The 23,584-nt window shown below is 45.6% G+C and overlaps 1 protein-coding gene across 4 annotated transcripts in view; it reads left to right on the top strand.

Annotated features, from left to right (window-relative positions):
• Nucleotides 1–23,584, top strand: part of LOC143898986 (cell adhesion molecule Dscam2) — a 79,012-nt gene that overhangs the window by 1,179 nt on the left and 54,249 nt on the right. For all 4 annotated transcript variants that reach the window (XM_077408860.1, XM_077408859.1, XM_077408861.1 and 1 more), the window contains exon 3: nt 22,039–22,365. In XM_077408860.1, the coding sequence (XP_077264986.1) occupies nt 22,039–22,365 (327 nt within the window). The remainder of the gene's footprint in view (nt 1–22,038; nt 22,366–23,584) is intronic.

Genomic DNA, 23,584 nt, shown 5'->3' with positions numbered 1-23,584 from the left:
TAGTCGTGTCGCTTTATAATACAGAATTTTCAACTTTGCAACTTATATCGCTAAGATAACGCGCGCGCGCACACAATCGCTTGCCGTAAACGCGGAAAAATATGAGAATGTATTTTATTTAAAAAAATATTCGCGGAGTTTATTCTATATTGTTGCGATTTTTTTTGTTCTATAACTCGCATATATTTTTGTGATCTACAACCGTCATTTGTACAGTCTCGTTTTTTTTGCATCAAAACGACGACACGCGTTAACCTACTGTCGGGATAGAGTTTCCGAAAATATATAAAAAAATTGATGCAGCGCGATGGAGCGCGGTGCATCCGCGGAAAATTCAATTCTCTGCCAGAAATATCTTGCACGAAACCAGATATTGATCTTACGGAGCGGAAGATAGCCGCCGCGGGTAATAGCGATCGTGTAAACTGAGTCGCAACGTCGTTTTAACAAAGTGGGGACAACAATATTCGCGCTCGTGGATATAATCGCGCACCGCAATGTAACGCGAGAATCGCGAGCTGTCGAGAGAACGGCGGAGAGGGCACCGCAACAAAATCCATTTCCGCAATTCCCCCGCTGCCGTTGAAGCTCAATATTGTCGGAACTAGAATAACAAGTGTCTTATTACGCGCGTCATTGATCGCGAAATCCGTTCGTGAACGATGTCAATGTTTAGTAAAAATCGACAGAAAAATACAAACAAATGGATATATCTGTACGCTACTATTGTTTCCAGAATTGTTTTCAAAATTGAAAACTCTGCGGTGAAATTGATAATTTCGTTACTCTGCGTTTTTTCTGTTAATATTTAACGCGAAACAATGCTATTAACAAGTTAATCGCGTTGTTACTGCTAATTTCCCGTCTTTCCCATGATGCAAGAGTAATTTACCATCGATCCGATTAGGAGGCAAGTTAGCCAGGCATGGGGGAGAGGGAAGAGTAAAGAGCACTTCTGAAATGCATCAGCCATGGAGAGTACTGTCTAACGGCGCTAATCGGTCAAGTGCCCGTTGGTTGTCGAGTAATAATTGGCAGAAGCGAATAATCAATTATGTTAACGCGGATATGGCATGATGCCCTTGTAATTTTACGCGCGTGTATTATCATTACCGTGAAAGCGTTTTAGCGATCGGCGTTCGCTCGCGTGTAATCTTCGTCAATATCAATTTTTCCAAGCGGAGCGAGGACGAGAAGAAAATTTTATTATTTCTTATTGGAAAGGAGAAAGAAAGAGTAGACAAGACAGGTACCGTCATGTACAGGCGCATATATAAGTATCGTATTTCGCGCAGTGCGCCGCATGAGAAAACGTGTATGCCGTGTTAAATTTATATATTATACATATACATATTACATACATTTCGCGCTCCTTGTCGCAAGTTATACGTTCCATCTGCGAGTTTTTGAAATTTCCTGCAATGATCAGTTTTCGCCAAATATTTCGTGTATCGCGCGCTGCCGCGCTCAAACGCGAAACTTATTGAGATCTTAAAGTATTCATGCTCAAAAATAAAACCTCGTAACGCAGCATATGTAATATCTCGGATAAAAAAGAAAGAAACGTTGGAAAAAAGTCGGGGAAAAAATAACAAGGAATAAAATCTCTTGTTGAAATTCAAGCCCTTTTGATTCATCTTCCTCTTGATGTACCAAATATTTCACGTATTCCTGTGCTCTGCGATAAAAACTTAAAATCTCATCTTAAAGTATTCATGCTCAAAAATAAAACTTTGCAACGCACGTGGTGTACATAATATTTTGGATGAAAAAGATAGAAAGGTATAGAATAAAGTCGGGAAAGTAATAAGGACTGAATCTCCCGGATTGGAATTTAATCGAAATTCAAGCCCCTTTGATTCCTCCCCCCTCTTGATGGTGTACCGGTCTATCCTTATCGGGGGCACGCTGTCGCATAAATCAAAGTGTTTATTCAGTAGCCACGTAGAGAGTCGGGTGGAGAATGCGAGATGGTGGAGCCGTGCTCCTCGCTAATAATCTACGACGTGCCGCTTTTCTGACCCATACTTGATAAATATTGCAGCAGTACACTTTTGCCGTCTCTCTCTTTCCCCCGTTCGAGATAACCGAGCGAGAAAGTCTCGAGGTCGGATGTCCCAGAGGTTTAGCTTATTTTTAAACTCAACTTGGACATTATACTCGGAATTATCCGACGTTCCGCCGGATAGGAGAGAGAGGGGATAAATAATGGGATTTCGATATTTGAGAAATCTCGGTGAAAAGATGGCCGCTCCTCGTAACGAGCAGATACGTAGCTTCGTTTCAAACTATATATTATCAAAGTGGCGTACACCACAAAAGGTCTTTTTGAAGAGGCGGATTCCCCGGGCGAAGTTTAATCCGTCAATCCGTGAATAAGCTCAAGAGCGGCGTTTAGTTTCTCGATGAAACTTTTACGTAACGTACATTAAATTAGCTCCTGCTCGGATAAGATTATAAGCTATATCGGCACACAAAGAGGCGGCGCACCCGAGGCCTGCCTTTTCCCTCCGCGTCACGTCACCAACCAAGAAAGATAATTCGACACAATGTTTAATTACGGCGCGTAATTAATGGCGCACCTACGAGAGTATGGGTTCGCGAACGTCCGACCGCTATCCATTCAACCGCCGAGTAATCCTTCGGACCACAATATGGATCTACGACGTGGAATGCGCCAAACCGTCGCCTACACGGGTCAATTTATCGTTTCCCTCGGACGGCAGGACAAGACATGCCTTTCGGGATGCCGTAAACGTTTGCCCGTAACGGCGCGGGCAATGATTTTAAATCTCTGAGTCGCTATGTCATGACATTCCGTAGTTTAGAATTCATTCAGTGGGCTGAAAGATAGCGCAAAAATTTTTATTGACCGGACGAACGGTATTTTATCAATGCAACTTTATTAATCTATTATTATCTTTATAATCATATATTTTGCACTGCGTTTTGCACGCAATTATTGACAACGTAATAATAGTTCAAGAAAAAAAACACGCAAATAGATTCATGATCTGCATTGATCAAATTAATCTCAGCCACAATTAATTACGACGGTCGTTGACCGCTATAAAATGGAGCAATTCGTTTGCATAATGAGAAAGAATTAACGCGGTTGGCAAAAGGATAAAAAAATGTTTCAAAGGGAATTAACGGTGGTTGGCAAAGGATAAAAAGGGTTTGACAACTTTCTTGGAATCCAATCAGAGAATCACAGGCAACGGATAATATTAATAATCGATTTCGGTCGATCTCATAAGCCGAGCGGTTTCAAGAAAGCGAAATGTCGAGTATCACATCGAGGGGATTGGCCGAGTGGATAGTCGCCGCGCGTGGTCAGCCGGTTCCATTCCTCCCTCTTCCTATTAATCGGAAAAGTGTACAAAGACCGGAGCGCACGGCCGCCTGTTGAATTTGCCTCGGTATATACCTGTCGATACGCGCTGCTTGCTGCCGCGGAGTGCAACGTGGAATTGAAAATAACGCTATCGGAACGCTATCGGGATGGTATCTAATCGGAAAGCAATTATGAGCCGTTGAGTTTAAGCCGTGGCATACCGTGTACGCCATAGTCATTGCTGTTGTTATAGCTCTGGCGTCATTCTCGATACCACCTCCGGTGCTCCGATTTACGCTAAATTCGTCCGGATAAAATAGAACGCACAAAACGATGAAGACCCTCCCTTTCCCACCTCCGTCACGGTGACAGCCAGTTTAATTAAATTTCGCGTTCAATAAACTTTTTAACATCCGCGATTTCAAGTTTTGTTTTTTAATTTCTCTCTACGCTGTGCAAAACAGACTATGTATGTGTGTGTGTATACATGTGAAAAAATTGAGCTGTATGATAAATATATAAGCTGGATTTACATATTTATATGTTAAAATAATTTTTAGAGAAAAATCTATACATATTATATTAATAGATAAAGAGTTAGAAGATAGAATTTTGCGAGAATTGTGACGTTAGGTAATCATCGGAATAGAGTATAGAAATTTCTCTGTATTCTTCCGAGCATCGCCGATACTCTCCAGTTCGTCCATTCTCAATTCTTACGCCGCGAAAGCTGGGTAGTAAGTAGCAAGCGGTATTCCGTATTACGCAGAAAAGCACACACAGAGAAATAAAAGAGAAACAGACGGGGATAAAGGAACGAGGAGGAAGGAAGGGACGTAAGATTGTAGTTCTTGTAATACAGACATCTCTCCTCCGCTTCTCTTTTTCAAACCGTAGAAGCGCTCGGCTGTCATCGGCCAGTATTTAGTTTAAGGATAGCGGAGCCCGCGCGGAAAGCCCGCGGTTCCGAGCCCGGAATAAAGATGGAGTTGATAGTGGGGTGGATGAAGAAGGAGCTCGATATCGCTCGTGGTAGGAAGAGAATGAGCGGAAAGACGGAGTGGCAAACTTAGAGAGGAGCTCGTGCAAACGCTCGTCGACTCCGGGTCACCGCCGTCATACCGCCACAATACAACCCTATCAGGCCGCGGCTGAGACCACCCCTAGTGGAGCCTCGCCGGTTTCATTCTTCTGCATCTACCCTCTTCCCTCCCTCTCCCTCCCCCCTGCCTTTTGCTCGCCATCGCGACTTCGACCCGCTGCTCGTTTCCAGCGCTCGTTTCCACCGGAGCCTTTCGTTTTTCCGTCTTTTTCGCCGGTGCACCGCGGCCTATAACGAGCGGTGCACCCCATCCAAGGCGTTACGCTTCTGCTCTCTTTTCTTTTCCCGCGTCCTCCTCGTCCTCCGTCCTTCTCCCCGCCTCTTCCCTGCTGTTGCCCTCTCATATCCCATCTTTTATTTCTCGACGTCCTCCTTCTTGCCGCGCGCTCGCTGGCTTGATCTTCTCTCCTTTCTTTCGCTTCTCCGCCATTTCCTACTTTGAACCATGGGAATAAATGAGGAGCACACGTCAAAGCGAGAAAAAAGTAGACGTCTTTCTTGTTGTAAAGCTCGAGCGCACTGGCGCTGGGTTGCCATGTTTTTCTACGGTGCCGTCTTCTTACGATGTAGACGTCTTCGCGGGTGGTTTCGTCCCCCCCCCCGCGCGCTTGCTTCATGGTTTCCCAATGAGGGTCTCGCCGAGTCGGTTCGTCGACCGGTCGAGATTAAACGTCTCCGCGGAATGTCAACTCTCGGAAATGAATCTTAAACAATTTGCATTTTTTTTCGTCGTTGTTAAAAATTCGCGCATGTATTTCGTAGATCCGAATTTATAATTGTAGAATAGACTTAACGAAGTCAACGCGGAACCTGTTACGAGATGTATAACGCGCTCGATACAGACGTCTTGTACGTGCAAATGATTAAAGAAGGCACGTCTCGCGAACGCGCGCGAGATACGTCGTTTATCTGTGTTTCGTTTAGTTTCACGTTTTCTGCAAGCGCGAGCGAAATTTTCCGACGTTCCTGCTGAATCGTCCTCCGGTACGAGGATGTCGTCTCTTGGAGCGTTCAATTCCCTACGTGACTGTCGTGCATATCGCGCACTTCTGATGCATGTCCTTGCAGTAGTTTGAGTCGATGATGCAGTCAGACCGTACAACGACGCGAGACGAAACTTCCCATAGTTCTCTATGCAATAGTCGAGATCATAGTTAATACACGGTAACGCGACAAACTCAAATCAGTCAAACGCGTCGCAAAGTTTATAAAGTAGAAGTATATGCAATCCGTCGCTATAAATTAACAGTCTATGCTATACTTCGTTATAATTATATTATCGAAGATCAAAACGTCTGATTAAGATACGCTATATTTTAATTTTCGACTACATTTATTTTATAATATTGAAGATTGTTTATGTATGCAGATATGTATATTATACTGCGTTTAAACTAATATATTAGGCTTCATGGCCCGTTAACATAAGTTTTTATTCTTTGAGTTTGATTCTTTGTGAGCTAATCTCTTTATATTAGCTAATTATTATTCTAAATAGCAATTTGGTTAAATATATTTTGAAATAAATTTTATTTAGTTATTATCTTGAATACATATATATAGCTTATCTTGAGATAATAGAACAAAACGGATGTGTAAGTGTGTGTGCGTGTGTGTGTGAAAAAATACATAACGTTGACGGCCCGTAATGTCATAAATATATATGACAGACTTTAGAACTACCTCACGAACTATTTGATCACGTAATGGAATTGATAAAATAAACTCCAAGCGCGAATGAAGATTGAGGATTGTGCGTCTACGGGGGGAACGAATGAAGCAGCGGAGTTAGCACGCGCGCTGCGAAGAGCGGTTGCGTAAATAAATTCCAGCTTGAACGGCTTAACGCGTATCGCGCGGCAGCTACGTCTCTGCAGCGGCAGCTTTGTTAAAAGACGTTGCGCCCGAGGGAGTAACCTGAACGAGGTACGGAATGATGAGGAGGAAAATAAGAAAGACCCCGGCTGGCGGATTCCGGCAGCGGCGACAGTGACGGCAGTACCGCACCAGACACAGTAATAAAACGTGACGGAAAGATGGCGAACAATAATAACGCTGCAGGTATAGCTGGCTGGATATCCGCCAGCTAGAATTTTCACGAAGCTAAACGAAGTATATCGGGAAGTTAACGGACGAGCGGAGAGAACGAGGGCGAATCGACGAAAGGATAACGCGAATCGTTGGGCGTTAAGCACCTTAAACGTGCGTAAGTGCCGAGTCGTCTTTAAGCACACAATTTCTCTCTCTCTCTCTCTCTCTCTCTCTCTCTCTCTCTCTTTTAGCTCGTTGTTTCTTTCCGTTCACCTAGGTATAATTGAAACGAAAAGAAACAAAAATCGAAGGGTATTCGACGGCGCGTCGTAATGGCTCGCAGCCGAGCGAGATAAGAAAGGAATACGTGACAGGTATCGCCGTCGGTATATCGGGTACACGTCAATCGAAGCTGAACGCGGCAGATGTATTAGGACGTGCGGGAAGGTGAACGCGGGCGAATTACGTATACGTGACGCGTGTCGCCGAGCGTAAGATTGATTATCTCCGGTGGTTAACAATTTAACGCGAGGTGAAAATGCCGGCGGCATTTTGCACGGCACGGCGACGCGGCGCGGCGCGGCGGCGCAAAACTGCAAAAGATGCGCGAGTAAGAAAAAGACGAAGCGCAGGGAGGAACCGGAGAAAAAGTAGGTGGAAGAAAGCGGATAGAGAATATAGCGGGGCACACAGAGCGCGCGTTGCACATCGCGGCGCGTAACGAGGGTACAACGGAGGAGAGAACAATAAGCGACGGTACCGCGCGCGGGATGTCTGCCAAGTAAAACTCGGCGGAGTATATACGAAGAATAGGGAGCACACCGAAGACAGCCGCCTCCCGTCACCCTGCCGCCCGATATCCACCGCGTCAGCCCCTTAATCTCTGGCGGTGTGATAACGTCGACGCAGCATTTTGCATGCTAGACTGCTGCCGCATCCATTCTCGTTTCTCTCCTTCCTCTACCCCGGACGGCGGCGTCTATTCGCTTCGCTTTCTCTCTCTCTCTCTCTCTCTCTCTCTCTCTCTCTCTCTCTCTCTCTCTCTCTCTCTCTCGCCCCCTCGGCGGCGCGTTTCCAAACCCGTACGCCGGCATCAGCGAGATGCCTCCACCACCATCGCCACCGCAGCCACCGCCACCACCGCCATTGCCGCACTGTCGTATTTGCCGCTGCCGTAATCTACTATACCTGCTCAAGCTAGTCTGGCCTGGCTTTATTGCCTGTGTAGCGGCTTCCGAGACTGTCGCCAAAGTACGATGTCGCGCGCGCGCGCTCGCGAAACTATCGTAGTATCATATTCTCTCCCATCGTCTATAATCAAACTTCACGGATCGTGATCCATGTATCTATGTATCTTTGTCTTCCACAAAGTGGAGAACACCGGGGTCTAACTTGAAATGTAAGTTTCCGGCTTTGATGTGTGGACGGTCAACGCCGCACATTGCACGAAGAATAATTACTCGGCCGTATTAAGGGGATGTCCGTTGGGAGGCGCACGTTGAGAGTATCATGTTTATGACCTTCGTGCCGGATCTCGGAAGAAAACGTCCGACCCCGAGGTAACGCACGCACGGTATTTCTCGTAGAAGAGGAACGTCGATCGTAAAAGCGGCTGTTTCAATGAGTAAATTACGTTAGCAGTTTGTTCTCGGAGAAACACGAGAATATCGTGGACCGCATAATGAAGGAAAGGAAGAAAATAATGCGGGGAAATTAACTAATGGCTCTCTCGCGCGTCGTCCTTTTTCTCCGTTTTCACTTCAAAGCAGCCCCGGGTAACGTCGGGTACGTAAGTCAATTGCCTCAACGTTGCGTAATAATTTCCGCCGAGATTCCTCGCGTAAACGTCGACGTCATCGGCATCCGCATCTCTCCCGTGTGCCGCACGTCGAGCTCTCTATATAGGATATTGTGAAATAAAATTCAAGAATTGCCCAGTTCCCGGGCGGATTACAGCGACACGGGCGGTAGAAACGGTGTTAACGGGCTGCGGATGTCGATGGCGCGGGGGAGGGAGGGAGGGGGAGGTTCCATAGTCACGCATTAGGAGGTCGCTCGCTCTGTTCCGTGCGGCCCCTCTAGGCTCGTACGTTTCAATTTGTCCCCGGCCTCTGATGTAACCGCGCGGTCTCATTAGTCGACGGGGCGAAGGAACAGACGATGGCACCGTCTCTGTTCCACCCCCGGACGCGCGACTCTGTCGCTCAACCGGGACGCGCCATCCCTCGCGCGCCACCCCACACCCTTTCCACTCTTCCCGGTCCTCTCTTTCTCGCTGTGCCTCTCGCTCTCCACAATCAACCTTACTGCTGCACCACTATTCCCGACCTAACTACCTCTTCGCTCTATACGACCACCGTCGGCAACGTCACCACCACTACCGTCGCCGTCGCCGCCATCGACTATACCGCGTCCGCGGGTATCGGTCTATATACCCTTCACGCTCCGATGTAAGGTACGGACAAACAATTACTTGTTCCACCCTCGTAATTGGTATGCCAGAAAAGAAGCCTCTATCCACCTGTCGGCTCTGCCACCTAAGACTCCTCGAGAAACTTTAGTTACTATCCACGGAGAACGGCGGACCCCCTTCCACGACGATCCCTCGAAAGCTCCACCGAGCGAAGGAGCTTTCAGAGAATCGAAATTACGTCCCGCGCCGAATGAAGGAACGAACTCTTTGGCTGGGGCTTCTTACATTTTTACGTCTTACTTTTAGATGTGTCTTTATTTTCCTGGGGTCTCTTTCCCCTCTTTTTTTCTTCTGTCGGGGTTGATGTTTTGCGCAAATAAGGTATCCTTTTATTGACGATGTTTTCGTAATTGCGATTCTCGATATACGAGCACGAAACAGCAACGGTCTGAAATGTATGCCACGCATCATTCGTGAATGATCAGCGTTTCATAACGGGGACAATGCAGCAGTTATAACTCGAGTTATAATTATACCGATCGTAATTGCATCTGGGGATAACTACCCTCGCATTAATTTATTATTGATTCTTATATATATATATATATATATATATATATATATATATGTACATACATAATATTTACACACACACATAAATTATTTTCGCAAATAGGGAGAAGTTTAGAGATACGTTTAAATAATTAAGTTACATTTGTTGCAAAAAATTTTAAGTAAATCGGACGATAAATAGAATACTCGATTAATTCGACGATAAACAAACGAACGTAATTACATATCTTGTTGTCTTCACAATGCAGCTGTAATCCATCGCGCAACTGTATAACAGAATATGAAAGCGTCCGTATATTCGTATCAATTCGCGAACGGCAACGCGACTAATACATACAACGCGGTTTAGAGATGATGGTTCCGTCATCAGCGGGTCCTCGCAATATAAGCAATTAAGTGCGTAATTATATGAAACCGCACACGCCTGCGGCAACGGGCACCACAAATTCATTCGACGTGAACCACAAAGCAAATCACTGTCATGCGAAACGCGCGCTGGCAGCCTGTCAAGCGTCGCGCAGAAAAAGTTTCGTCGAAATGTTAATAGTGGTCGACGTTTTCGTGACGTTTATCAGTTCGCGTCCCGCGATGATATAAGAGTCGGATTATGACGTGGCCGCGGAAACGCGAAAATTTTCATTGTCTTTACTTATACGAAATTATAAATCAATTACACAGAGAGTTAACTGTCCAGTCGAGAGAAAGGAAAAACGAGAGAGGATTATAAGTCTTTTCGCAGAATATACATATAAATTGTCCAATTCTTAATTAATATTTATTACGTTTAGCGCACAATAGTGGCAGCAACATTACTGTCTTCAATCATTGCTTTTGTATTTAGCTATTTTATACACTTTTTCGCGCTTTGCTTCTCCTCTCATTCGTTTTTTCTTGTTATGGAGATAAAAGGATTCATTTGGCCCGTACATTTGACAATTTTTGCAGTTTAAATATTTTTACCATTGTTAAAAAATTCTAATAATTCACGTGTTGGTTTTTCCCTTTTCGTCATGCTTTCTCCATCCACGAAAAACTGTTTACAGTAATCGAACGTGTCTGAGACAGATGCACCCGTAGAATATGTTTGCTCTAATAGTACCGGGAACATGGAACGTAATTTTCTCTTCTGTGTACAAGCTCCGTAATACTCGACATTTCCACGGTATCTCTGATCAGGGCCGGCCTCAAAATTTTCTGACATCAGCGGCTAAATGATACAATAGCAATGGTAAAACAGTCCAAAATTGTTAAACCTTGTAATATTTTCTTCAAACCTCTGTTTGCTTAAATTTGGACATATATCGACAGTGGTTATTTAAAAAATTGTTATATAATAATATAATCAAATTAACATTTTAGACGAATAATTAACATTTAATTAAAAAATAATAATTAAATAATTATAAACAATTATTAAATTACAAGAATGATAATATTTTAGATTTTGTGAATTAACAAACTATATAAGTTCGTCAGTCAGATACAACTTGTACACATTTTAATGAATCTCATAAGACGTGTGCGCATGGAAATCTTTATATCTTGAGGATATGAGAAGCGGAAAAAAGATGCGATACAAAGTTAAAATTATTACAATTTGCTTATAAGGTATTAAAATCTAATTGATTTACGAGCAAGCGGCCGGATTCTCCTCGTTTACAAATTCCGATCTCTCGCGGTGACGTATTCACCCGCATCGCAGTCGACCGGCCCTGACTTTGATTCTTGGTCCGTACCGAGAAACCCGTTTCTACTTCCGCACTCAAATGCACTATGGCATGCATACTAGAGAGCAAATATAATTGGAATAAATGAAATTATGCCCGCCCTCTCATTTTCGCTAATACGATTTTCCGCTTAAGGACGGCGGTCGATCGTTCGCGGCGTGTGATGGGATCAGGGGAAGGAAAAGGTGTTCAAACAGAAAGCTCTCCGTTAGGCGCGAGAGAGGTACGAGGTTTCCGTTTCCGCCGGCAGCAAATGGACATTTACATTTATCGCGAGAAAGGGAGCATCGTGATAGACAAGAATGCCGTCGTTATGGCGGCGCGGCGCGCGGCGGTTCGGCTCAGGCAGCTCTTCTTCGCCAGCCAGGCAGATGCGTAAACGAGATAAAAGCATGCAAAAGACGCGCGCCGCGCGGTGCAGCGCGCCGGATACGATGTCGCCTCCACCCTAGCGCGGCTTTTATCTTTCTTATCCCCCTCTGCGCTCCGGCTATATTCTTTTACAAACTTTAAGAGGTAATTGAACGTCAACAAACTCCGTATTTCAAATTATTCAGCGTAATATTTCTTTCTCGTCGTGCATTCGCGTTTGCGTTGGCGCGACTTTATTCACCGTCTCGCAAATTCCGCGCTTTATTTAACAAGCGGACTCGCGCGTAAATAATACACGAGGTGTGATGTGCTCCTCGCTGCCTAATTTTACGCGAGGAATCTATCTTCGTCTAACAATTATCGACAGTTTAAGAAATAACTTTTTTCATCATTATGATATGTGTCCCGCTTATTTCCATTTTTATTATTTTCGAACAAATTAGTTTAATATTTCATCGTGAAAGTCATAAAATTCGAGAAATGATAGAATTCGTCGCTCCCACAAGAAAAGTGCTTCGTGACCGATTAGCTCGTCGCTGCTGGAACTTTCGTTGTATTTTTATTTTTTTTTTGCAAATAGCGCGACGCGGCAGGTTCGCAAAATGGGACACGAACTTTTTTGATTACATTCATCAAGTAGCCGAATACGTTGCGCCGGTCGGGTGTAGTGCCTTAACCGTCTTCGATACGCTACCGCCAGTAATGTGATTCTTGAATTATTCATGAGAAATATGAGTGGTACTTAATCGCGCGCCCGCCAACCCCCCGAGCGCGCGCGCGACGCATCCCGCGCGATGAAAGTGGTAACGGGCAATTAAATTTAAATTTTAAACGCCCGGACTTTATCGTTCGCGATGAATTAATCCGTTTGATACCTATCCGGCGCAGGTCCGGTGCGGCGCGGCGGTTTGTTTTGTTTCGCGGGAACGCGTCACGTCGTTACAAGCTCGGCGGTATAAAATTCATTCTGTTTCATTCCGATTTGAAGCTCGATAACACATCCATTTAAGGGGGGGGGGGGAATTCACGTTTTCACGCGCGCGTTGTTATCCGCGGGACGATTGAGGAAAATTGACGATAGCGCTTTTCGCGGGACGATTCCAAATCGACTTCGCGCCGGAAGGTACAAAGGGCGGCAGTTCAAAGATCGGATAAGAAAGGCCGGTAATTCGACGAATCCACTGGCACCGAGTCAGCGTACGTTAACAGAGCGGAAGGGCAGGAAGGAACGGAAGAGAGAGAGCGAGAGAGAGAGAGAGAGAGAGAGAGAGAGAGAGAGAGAGAGAGAGCGAGAGAGAGAGAGAGAGAGAACGGCAAAGAGAGTGGTACGAGAGGACGAGAGACAGGGGATGAAGGCCGGCGTGGCCGTGGGTCGATTTTACACGAACAACGTACAATCTCTATGCATGAGGCTCACTGGAGCTACCGCTTCCTAAGTACACAGAATACGTATTTGCATTTCGGTCTTTGTACCGGTGTGTCCTGTTAGTGCGCCGTTCCCCCCTTTCTGCTTGTCACATACTCACACACGCGCATCCTCTCTCTCTCTCTCTCTCTCTCTCTCTCTCTATCTCTCTCTGGCGTGCGCGTTCGCTCTCTTGCTCTTTCCCTTCCTGCTTCTCGCTCGCAGTTCCACCGTGGCTGGCTGGTTGGCTGGCGCTGGCTTTATGTATACGCATATACCCGTTCCGGACCTACACGCATAGCGTTAACCGCACTGCGGTTTCCGTGCGAGTCTACAACTATCCCTCCAAGATAGTATGTATAAGCCTCGTATTAAATCATCGTCGAAGACGAGAGAGATATCCGACGCGACGCACGTCGCGCGGAGATTCTCCTGACGTTTCCATTGCACCGCGGACTCTCGTCCGAGAGATGTTCGCGACAAATCGGCCAGCATCCTCCGTAAGAGAGCTCGTAAAACAACGCTCGGGATATTTTATATCGCGAAGCGGCTGCCATGGATGTTAAATGAAACTTGTTCTCGATAAAATTTGATGCCTCCGACGTGGGCAGGGATATGGGGGTGTCGAAAATATGCGGCGTCGGGGAAAACACGGAACATTCGCTTCGATCAACGGATACCTATTGAGATACAGTCGGAAATTGTCGGAATAATTCTCCTTCGAGTCAATGGACTGCGGCGGGAATTTCGAGAATTCGGAGTTACTCGAAAATATAGAGTGAGAGATCGGGGCGAGGGTGCGGGCAAAATCGCGACTGTCAAGCGCGGCGAAATTAACATGGCTTCTTGCCGCGATCTGTGAATGTACATTGTCTGCGAACTTGCTGTACGTAAGTCTACCGCGCTCGCAGACCTTGGATTAATTCATTGTTCAAAGATCCTCGTCGACCCCCCCGTCCCCCGTCTCTCCGCGAGAGCACCCATTCCGCAAATATTCTCTCTAGCGATCCCTTCAAGCCTGGCTTCGAAATAACAAAACGAAAACTCCCGGAGAGCGATACGTCGATCGAATCTTGCGCCTCGAGTCCGACAATGAGGCGTGGTTCCGCAAGAAGGTTTCCCTCGAGCTCAAAGAAGCGCGATTTTCCCGAATTTGCGAACTTAATTTACATGCGGAAAGTACGGAAATGCGCGTATATCTCGCTAAGATGAATTTTATTGCGCGCCTATATAACAGTAGGATTTTTATTTGACGTATACGGTAGCTTTAGATGAAATCTTCCCTCCTCTGCTCCCTCTCTCTTTAGAGCCTCAGATTAATTCTCCCTTAAAACAGCCGACTTTACGATCCCGGCTGTCTCGAGCAGTTTCTTGCCGCGGCAGTTCAGTAAGTTGGCCGACCGTTGGCCGTAAAGTATCACCGATTTATGGCCTCGGGTTAGCGAGCCATCTATGCCCAGAAGAAATCAGCTATTCTGCCGATTTCTTCGAACCGATCGCACGTGTATATTGTACGTATACCTACCGTACGTAACGGTGTGCGCGAAATGAAATACGAGTTGCGAGCTACAGCTGCATTTTTTACGTTAAATCGTATCCGTAATTTTCTCGAATCAAGTGCAAGTCGTTGCCGCGGTTGAAAAGGGAGACCGTCGCCCGGCAAGGGGGTAACTGAAAATCAGCATGGCCGGTTGAACGTATTTTTTTTCCTGTTTTTTTTTTTTTTTTAATAACAGAGCACCGCGTAGCTTTAATATGCGCGCTTGTTTTTTTTCTTTTTTTTGTCGACCGCCCAAAACGTCGTTTAACTCCACGGGCACGAATGTAACGTGGCGGATAGGAAAATTGTACGTGGTGGATATATAAAACAAGCAGGCATGACGAATGAAAAGCATCGGACCTGAAAGCGAAGCAATTTTAGGTATTGACCTTTTTGACAATGCGCGCAAGGAGGAAGTACCTGCTTTCGTGCGTGAAGCGTGGCGCGACGGCCGCGGCGACAATTAAATCCGCCGGGCGCACTTTCGTTTCATTATCCTCCGATCGATATCTCCGGAGCCGGAAAAATACGACGTTAATGTCACACACGGGATTCGCGGCAAATAGTTGAAACTGTTCCAAGGGCGGATAATCGGAGTACGCGTAAAGTCGTTTATTTATGCAAAGGTAAAACGGCGATGGTTAACGGCAAAATATTTCATCATGGAATAAACGTAGTTTAATTAACTTTATAGTGATCGCGTTTCAAAAGTATTCGTTCACGGTTACGCCCGGAAAATAATATCGCCCGCGCACGCTTTTATCCCGCTAAAAGTGTTTGCAGTGTTTTTTTTTCCGAGGTATTTATGTTTTACGCGATACAATTTAAAAATTTGCGAAAGAGCCCGGCGCGCGGGAATCTCGGGAATATACATAGAAAGGTCAGAGCGCGGTATATTCAACCGCGTTAACGTATCACGATATAATTATTTTCTTTACGCGCCAAATATGCAAGCGTGTTTAACGTAATAACGCGAGTCAGTGCGAGCGAATCATGTCCGCTATACTTATATGTCCGTTTTAAGGCAGCTTTCACGCTCATTATAAGCCGCACGGTCGCAGGGGTGCAGATCGTAGCGGAACAAAAACCGCATATCTCGCGGAATTAGCGAATTTCCGACCGAAAAATATACCCGCGCGTTCCTTTGAGGCTAAAAAGATACCTCGCCGTATATTTACACGCCGGGAAAAAAAGAATTTATCAAAATTATACGAAACGCGCCCGGAGGAATGATGCGAAAGAGGGAATCGTCGAAACCACAAAACGTTGGAAAATTACTGCGTTATTTTTTCACCGAATATCCCTTCGCGTATCGAGAACTCGTAAACATATTCGGCGTAACGGTATAATTATAGTTTTGCGGTCGACAATTTTCGAGCGCGCTAAACGTTTTCGCCGGCTGGAATTTCGCGAAAATCACGAACGATTCGTGACTATGCGAGCACGGTTAATATTATTTGGCCCGCGATACACGATAGTACAGACTATCCATACTATCGTTTGGACCAGCTAATCTCTGATGCGGTAATGCGGATAAATTTCCGGACGATAACGCGAAACGCACCGAAATTTAATGACGAAGCTTTATCGTATAAAGTTCAGTAGTTAACGCATACCGCGGGGGTGTGTCCCGGGTTTACCGCATCACCTTCCACCGTTCGCGGATCAATTCGGCGAAGTGCATTTATATTTTGACTAAAGTGTCGAGGAGGGAGGGAGGGAGGGAGAATGAGCATTATACAATTAATCTTCTACCGTCGCATTGGTACACCGCATACAGTAAACGCGTGATCGCGCGAAAACATCGCCGATAAGCTGCTCAACTAGAAATCAGATTGCAGAGACAAGATAATGGCCGGCCCCTCTAATCGCAGATTAGCTATTCCGTAATACGAAATAATTAACGTTCGATCGTAGATACTCGGGCTCAATTAAATGGACAGCGATGCTGACGCAGGCAATTAACGCGCAGGCCGAAACGCGCCCCTTACTGTGTAACGAAGATAATTTTGTCCAACTACTGCGCCACATCGTTTGCAACGCTGTCGTGAGCAAAATTTATGTAAACGATATATGATTTGCAGTAAGAACGTACTTAACAACAGCAAATTTGTTGTCTTTCAGAAATAAACAACTCAAAAGTTTATATTTTCGCGAATCAGATTTTTCAGGGCGCGAATAAGTATAAGATCATTTAATTCTCGCTCGTGCACTTTTATCTTAATAAGATTTTGATTGACATTTCGTATACTACGGTCTTTCAAGTTGAAAGCGTAAAGCGTAAAGCCGAGTAAAATTCGTAAAGCGCAGAGATCGCAAGTTCAAAGGCCTCGAGAGGATCGATGGTGACGGTGCGGAGCGGAGTGGAGAACTTTCGATTAATAATCCACTGCACAGACTGGACGCGCAGGTTAGATTTAGAGATTGTTACGGGGATTAAATTTATACCTCGAGAAATGCAAAATTAAATTTGCAATTATAGCATTAACCGTAACAGTTTAACATCCACCGAGATTTCGCTATTATACCTGTGATCTCTTTCTTACTTTTTTATGTTTTATTGTTTATCTTTTACTAATCACGCATGGAATAATTTTTATTGATAAAGGCTACATATATAATTCTTTAAAAAAAGGTTGTAATGGAATAATTGTTATGGAATTTAAAATTCAATTGCTCGAAAACTGGCGATCGCCGCGATTTTTGATCACTACTGAAAAAGCATTCGCGTGTAATTTCATGCGTAATTCGCCGATAAGGTCTACGACTCGTCATACAGGAAGGTATTGCACGATCCGTTTAGTATCATCCGTTTTACAAGTTTTATCCCGCGTTTATTCGTTTTCACATTTCAGTAATTCTATTGGCGATTGTGAAATTCCTTTAGAACAACATTTCACATCGCGCACACGCACGCGGACGATTTATTAGCCAATCGCATACCAACGTGAAGATCCACGTAATTTCATCACGATATAAAATTATGTTTTATCTTTGCATTAACAATGCAAGCCTTTGTTTAACGATAAATAATTTATAAATCAATAAGTTAATTCTCTTTATACGAACTGTTTTGATATATTGTTTGATCTTCCATAATTTCACAAATTATCGCGCGAATATATATATTAAATCGATATATATGCGATAAAATTATTCAGTACACGTCTGCGATTCTATTGCCACCCTTGGCGTCACGCGTACGCGATGAGAAATTTCGCAGATACTTCGCGAGTACGTCGCCGACGGAAATTACTTATTATGCCCGCGAGAGTTGCGCGGAACATCCGGCGACGGGAAGCGAATGGCGATGACGATCGGCGTTAGGACAGGTAGATGCCCTGTACCCTCTCTTTCCGAACCTTCCCTGACTTCTTCGTTCCCCGTTAATGGCTATAATAATCCCTCGGCGCGAGCCGCTGGAACAATGGAAACAATACAGTGATATGAGAGAAAGCCGGTTTGCAATGTCGGACAAACCACCGACGGGGCGCCTCATTTTCTCTCCTTCGCGCGCCCCTCCTCTTTTCCACCCCATCCGTTTGCATATCCACCATTCGCCTCGATCCATGGGTACATCCACCATCCATCCGTTCTCTCCGTTCTTTCCGTTCTGGTGCTATCCAATACCGCACAGCCGCGCGCGCGTTTCGTCTGTCTCCGCCACGCGTGGATATCCCGGACTTAACTTTTCCTTTCGTCCTTCTGTTCGCCGTTCTTCATCGAACTGCGTGGAAAGAATCGTACGCCGGTGAATGGCCGTTGATTCCGGAGCGGAGACTGCTCCGTTCGACGCTTCCTCCGCCCTTTGTATGCGCGTCAGCACCACTAAGGGGCTTTACCCTCTCATCTCTCATCGGCAATTAGTCAGCGATGCTGACTAAGTTCGCCGGTTCGCTATTAGTTGCGCTGACTTTTCGAAATCACGAAGGATGAAACGATTATTCTTCGTGTTACTCGCTGGAAAAGTTTTTAGTCTACGCAAGACAGTTAAAAAAATATAATGATATGTTGTCCAAAACCCCTGGGATATTCAATATTTTATTTAAACGGGAAAAAAGCCTGTGTAGGCTTGAGATAAATATTTAAAATATTGAAAATTGAGGATTATAGATATAACATGGATATACTTTTGATATAAATAAGAAACGCATAAATTTTCTCTTTGTAGAAACATTTATTTTAATGACACAATTTCAGATAAACGATTCCGAATAAATCGAGATGTACGATCGATCAAACTTGCTTAACCCCTTCGCTGTCAATGTCGTGTATACACGTCATGGACAAGGTGGGCTCAAACTGCGAATGACGCGTATATACGTCATGATGAAATAAATGTAGAATGCCCCGGACCATTTTTAGCTCATTTTGTAATTTTTGTCTAAACAGTGAAGGGGTTAATATATCCACATACGTATGAAGTTGCACGTCTTTTACGAACAGTAGAAAAAATATTGTTTTATTTCTCCATTTTTATCTTAATCTTCACGCGAAATTATCTACACAGAAATTTTATTCGTTAAATGTTAAATAAGAATACATATACAATATCACCAAGTTACTCCAATTGCGTTCCGCGTGACATCTAAAAGGAAACCGTCGCCCGCTTCTTATCGAACATTCTAATTGACAACTGCGTTGTGTCCACTAAAGGACACACCGAGCAGAACGTGAATAAAAGCGGGCACCTGAGACAACTTAAAGGGGATGCGGATTCTCGGATGGATGTTGACACAAAACATTATACGGTCGGTCGTCGCGCCCTCGGTCTCGTCTCGTCTCTTCAACACGGTTGCCGGCTAAGAAGCACAAGTAGGCGTCTTCGGTGGTACGCTCATGATGACGTCGAGGGTTGACATGGTGTTACGCTTCTAGTCTGCCCGACGTATCGCTTACGACAGCCGGCCTGGCGATCGTGTTCTCTCCCTCCTTCTCTGTGGTCTCTCTTTCCTTCTCACGGTTTCGCCGAGTGCCCCTAGAGTGGGTGTGAGTGCGTGCCAGAGTAGATGCAACCCTTAGCTACGCATTCGCCCGTCCCTCCACACTCGCCGCCCATTGTTTAGCTATTTCGATGAGCCAACGTATTTCGAGCGCGTTCAACACGGCTCTATCTTCGATCTGTTTCCGCAATCTGGCTTTGTCACGTAATCAGATATAAAAAAGTAGGATTTTGCAAATTTCGCAAAGTTTTACATACCGGAGAAACGTCAGATCGATGAAATATCACGAAGTTACGAGAACGCATATCCATCAATGTGGGTACAAGTATAAAATAAAAAACAAGCTGACGCGATTAATCTTTCTGATATGACGCTCCTGTTACGTTCGTAATCCAATCTGATTCAGGAAGAGACTCGGGATCAGAGACCCGAGATCGTATTTCTGATGTATACGCCGCCGCAATCGGGGAATCCCCGGGTAACGATCGAATCGCAAGACGGCCGACGTATGTCAAATGGTTGTACGAACAGCGCGGTGAAATTATAACGCGAACCGTATAGGAACTCGTGGAAGATGAAGAGTTAACTTTTTATGCAGGACGCCTTCCCTCCCCGCTCTTCACTCCGCGGGGAAATGATTACGGAGTTCGGGGTGAATGTAGGTCGCAAGATATATATCCAATCGCAGGTCCGCAATGCACTGGTTATCCGGGCGATGGTGGAGTGCGCCCAATGTTAAGATTCGAAACTCCGTCGGTTAGTCGGCTTTGAAGAAAGAGGAACGGAGAGAGAAACGGAGGGAAACGAGGAAAAAGGAAAGAGAGAGAGAGAGAGAGAGAGAGAGAGAGAGAGAGAAAGAGAGAGAGAAGTAGAAGAAGAGAGGGTAAGGCAGGAAGTAAATCTTTGCCGGGTACTACAGCTTTTATAGGAGAGAGTCCGCGATTTTCTTTTTCGAGAAAACGATAACTTTCCGGATTCGAACGTGCACGTCCGAGAGACGACGCCACGAGGATGGGGAATCCGCCGGGCTACTAGAAACGTTGCCTTGGCTTATGGGAGATAAGTAATCAAGATTTAAGCTCGCGCCAGGCTTGGTGTAAGGGAGGGAATTGCCAACGTAAGCGCTCATCGGAGACTCGGCCAAAACAACTTCCGACGTCGCTACTTTCAGGCTATATTCGGCTACTGAGAGAGAGAGAGAGAGAGAGAGAGAGAGAGAGAGAGAGAGAGAGAGAGAGAGAGAGAGAGAGAGAGAGAGTACCTTAGATTCGAGCCTGCGCCACGCAGATAAAAGCACGTAGTTTTAGCGTAGGCAACCTCGCAAGCTGTCTAACCGTGGTGTACTTTGACTTGTAAACTTATAGTTTAGCGTACACACAGGCCGATAATATCAGGTTGATAATTTATTTCGTAACTGCGCGACTTGCGGGACGTGATCGTAAATTCTTTTTCGCATAATGCCTGATGGCACTCGTGTAATTTGTTTTCAAGTTTTGCACACGTCGAAACTTTACGCTCGGAAACGCTAAATTCCTAAAACGCGCGTCCTTTGACGAGCATCGATCGCGATTTCGTTCGGGTCTTACGGCCACACACGGAAACACGCGCCGCGAGCGCGCGCGTCATTCGTTGCACGTTCTGCAACGTGCGGATAGTCCCGCACTTGGTCGGGCTCCAGCAGCTTCCAGATGAGCAATGCTGGACGGAATGCGGAATACATCGGGAGCGAACCGGCATTCCTACTTAAATCAACATAACTCGGGTGATGAATGGTTAACAGGCTTCGGCGGGTGCGGGAGGAGGGGCGACGAGGGAGAGGGACGTGCAATGCGCTCCATTTATGGAAGCTATTACGGCCGAATTTCAGCGTTAAATGTATGATTTATGGCCGGGCGTATTATCTTCGTTCATGTCCGTCGACGATACAGTGCACGTTCCACCGCGCGCCGCTCCCCTTCTCTCTCTCTCTCTCTCTCTCTCTCTCTCTCTCTCTCTCTCTCTCTCTCTCTCTCTCTCTCTCTCTCTCTCTCGCGGTGTTAACTCTCTCACTCTCCCTCCTTCCCTCCCCCGTTTAGAAAGTTACTTCGCATTCGGCCGGTGGCGAAAGAAAAATTCACCACCGGTGTGTCCATTCGTTGACGCTGCCGCGTGATTAATGCGTTTCTGATTGTTATTCGTAATACTCTAGAATTTATGGCGCATTAGAATCGCGAAATAAAGCGCGACCGTGTGCGAACGCGCGCGCTAGATGCCGGATCGAAATCGTTTTGTCCGCGCGGAAATTCGCGCGGACAATTTTCAGTTTTGAGTTTCGGACAATTTTTCCAGGAATTCGCGAGAGAGCGCCGCGCCGGTAATGGAAATTTTAAGCGTATTTAAAGTTGTATGGCGCCGCGGCGATGCGAAATGAATAATGAAAAAGGAAAGGCGGAAGGCAGATCCGCAGATATCCGCGAAATATGTACAGTGAGCTGCCGGGGGCGGGGGGGGGAATAGGGGGCCGTAATCTTAATTGAATATAGTTAAGCCGCTTTGCGTTCTAGCGTTAATACATATCTGACGTCTTTCGTCCTGTTCCCCCCTCTTTCTGAGAAGCAGGTACCAGCGACGCCTCCTACGAGACGCAAGGACCCAGCTTCGTGACGGAGCCGCCGTCCAGGGTGGAGTTCACCAACGTGAACGGCGGCCGGGTGGACTGCACGGTGCGGGGTAACCCGCTGCCGACCGTCGACTGGCTCGCGGCGGACGGCGGCAGTATAACGAACATCCTCGGTATCAGGCACGTCCTCGGCAACGGGACGATACACTTCCCCGCGTTCGAGGCCGAGGCCTTCCGGCAAGACGTCCACTGGGCCATTTACAAGTGCTCCGCCGTCAACAGTGTCGGCGCGGTCGTTAGCAGAGACGTCACCGTCAGAGCAGGTATGTCAACCGAGCGAAACTTGCCAAGCTCGTTATCTGCGGTCCGCTTCTCCGCATTATTCTCGCGTTGGTCTCCCCAATATCGTGTCCTCGTCCTCGTATCCTACCGTGGGTCGTGAAGATGACGCGTGCGCGTGTCTATCTGCGAACAGACTCGCGTTCTCACGGCCCACGGATTCGATCGTCTCCTCTGGTCCTCTGGTCCCCCGGCCGACGAGATGAAATTTCCTTCTCGCGTACGTTTATATACATATATTATATTGTATTGAACTGTAATCGACAAGCTATAAGTAACGGGGCTGTCTCTCCGTCGAGGCGGGATCTACAGGATAATTAGAATTACCAGATACCGAAATCGCAGCTTTTAGTACTATATTGAAAGAAAGGAGAAAACCTTGGAAGACGTCACTCTGAATTACTCGGATACCGTATGTTTAGAATTGTTACAATTTATCACATCAGACATCGATGAATTAAATAAGAGAGAGTTTTCGCGTTACAATCTAGAGTGATAATCGAATAACTTAGCTAACTATTGATTTCCAGTTTGTATTTATTTAAAAATATGTATTTTTCTTATAACTTGAGGTTTCGAGTTAATGAGCTAAGTAAATTGCTGCGTTTGACAATTTAAATAAAAAGATCTCGACTTCCCGGAAGAATATGTTTTGATTGAAACGAATAAGTGATTGGAATTTTTAATGTTGTATTAATTTTTAATATTCTCTTACTCTATTTTTTACTCTACATGAGAAAATATTCATGCACGAAAGAATCTTCCATAGTTTATTCGCTTCGCGAGGAAAATATCGGTTTTGCGGGCATTAGCCAGATAAAATATTAGAAATCTCGTGTTGGGCAGCCATGGTACTTAGTCACTGAAATCGCGTTATAGGAAGGGAGAATCCGTCTACGGATTCTTTTTGCTCGACGACGCGATACCTTCCAAAACTCGCGTCTACAAGAGTATCGAAGTAGAAGACGGCGAGAAAAGAGATAGAAGGCAGGGACGGGTAAATGGAGTAAAAGGAGGCCGCGAGGCGCCTTAAAAATAGGAGCTTCCGCTGGGTCAACGAACCGGAAGATATCTTATCGACCTAATACGCCCGTAAATCATCGTCGCGTGAACGCAGCCCATACCTTTTCAGATTCATGCCTGGTGCCTCTGCCGCGTCAGCTCCTAGTATCCGCCTCAGCCATTTTCTTTTTGCTCATCTCC

The sequence above is a fragment of the Temnothorax americanus genome, unplaced genomic scaffold (assembly GCF_048541705.1).
Source record: "Temnothorax americanus isolate GAGA-0224 unplaced genomic scaffold, ASM4854170v1 Scaffold25, whole genome shotgun sequence".
NCBI classification, from domain to species: Eukaryota; Metazoa; Arthropoda; class Insecta; order Hymenoptera; family Formicidae; genus Temnothorax; species Temnothorax americanus.
This window is presented reverse-complemented; position numbering and strand designations above follow the sequence as displayed.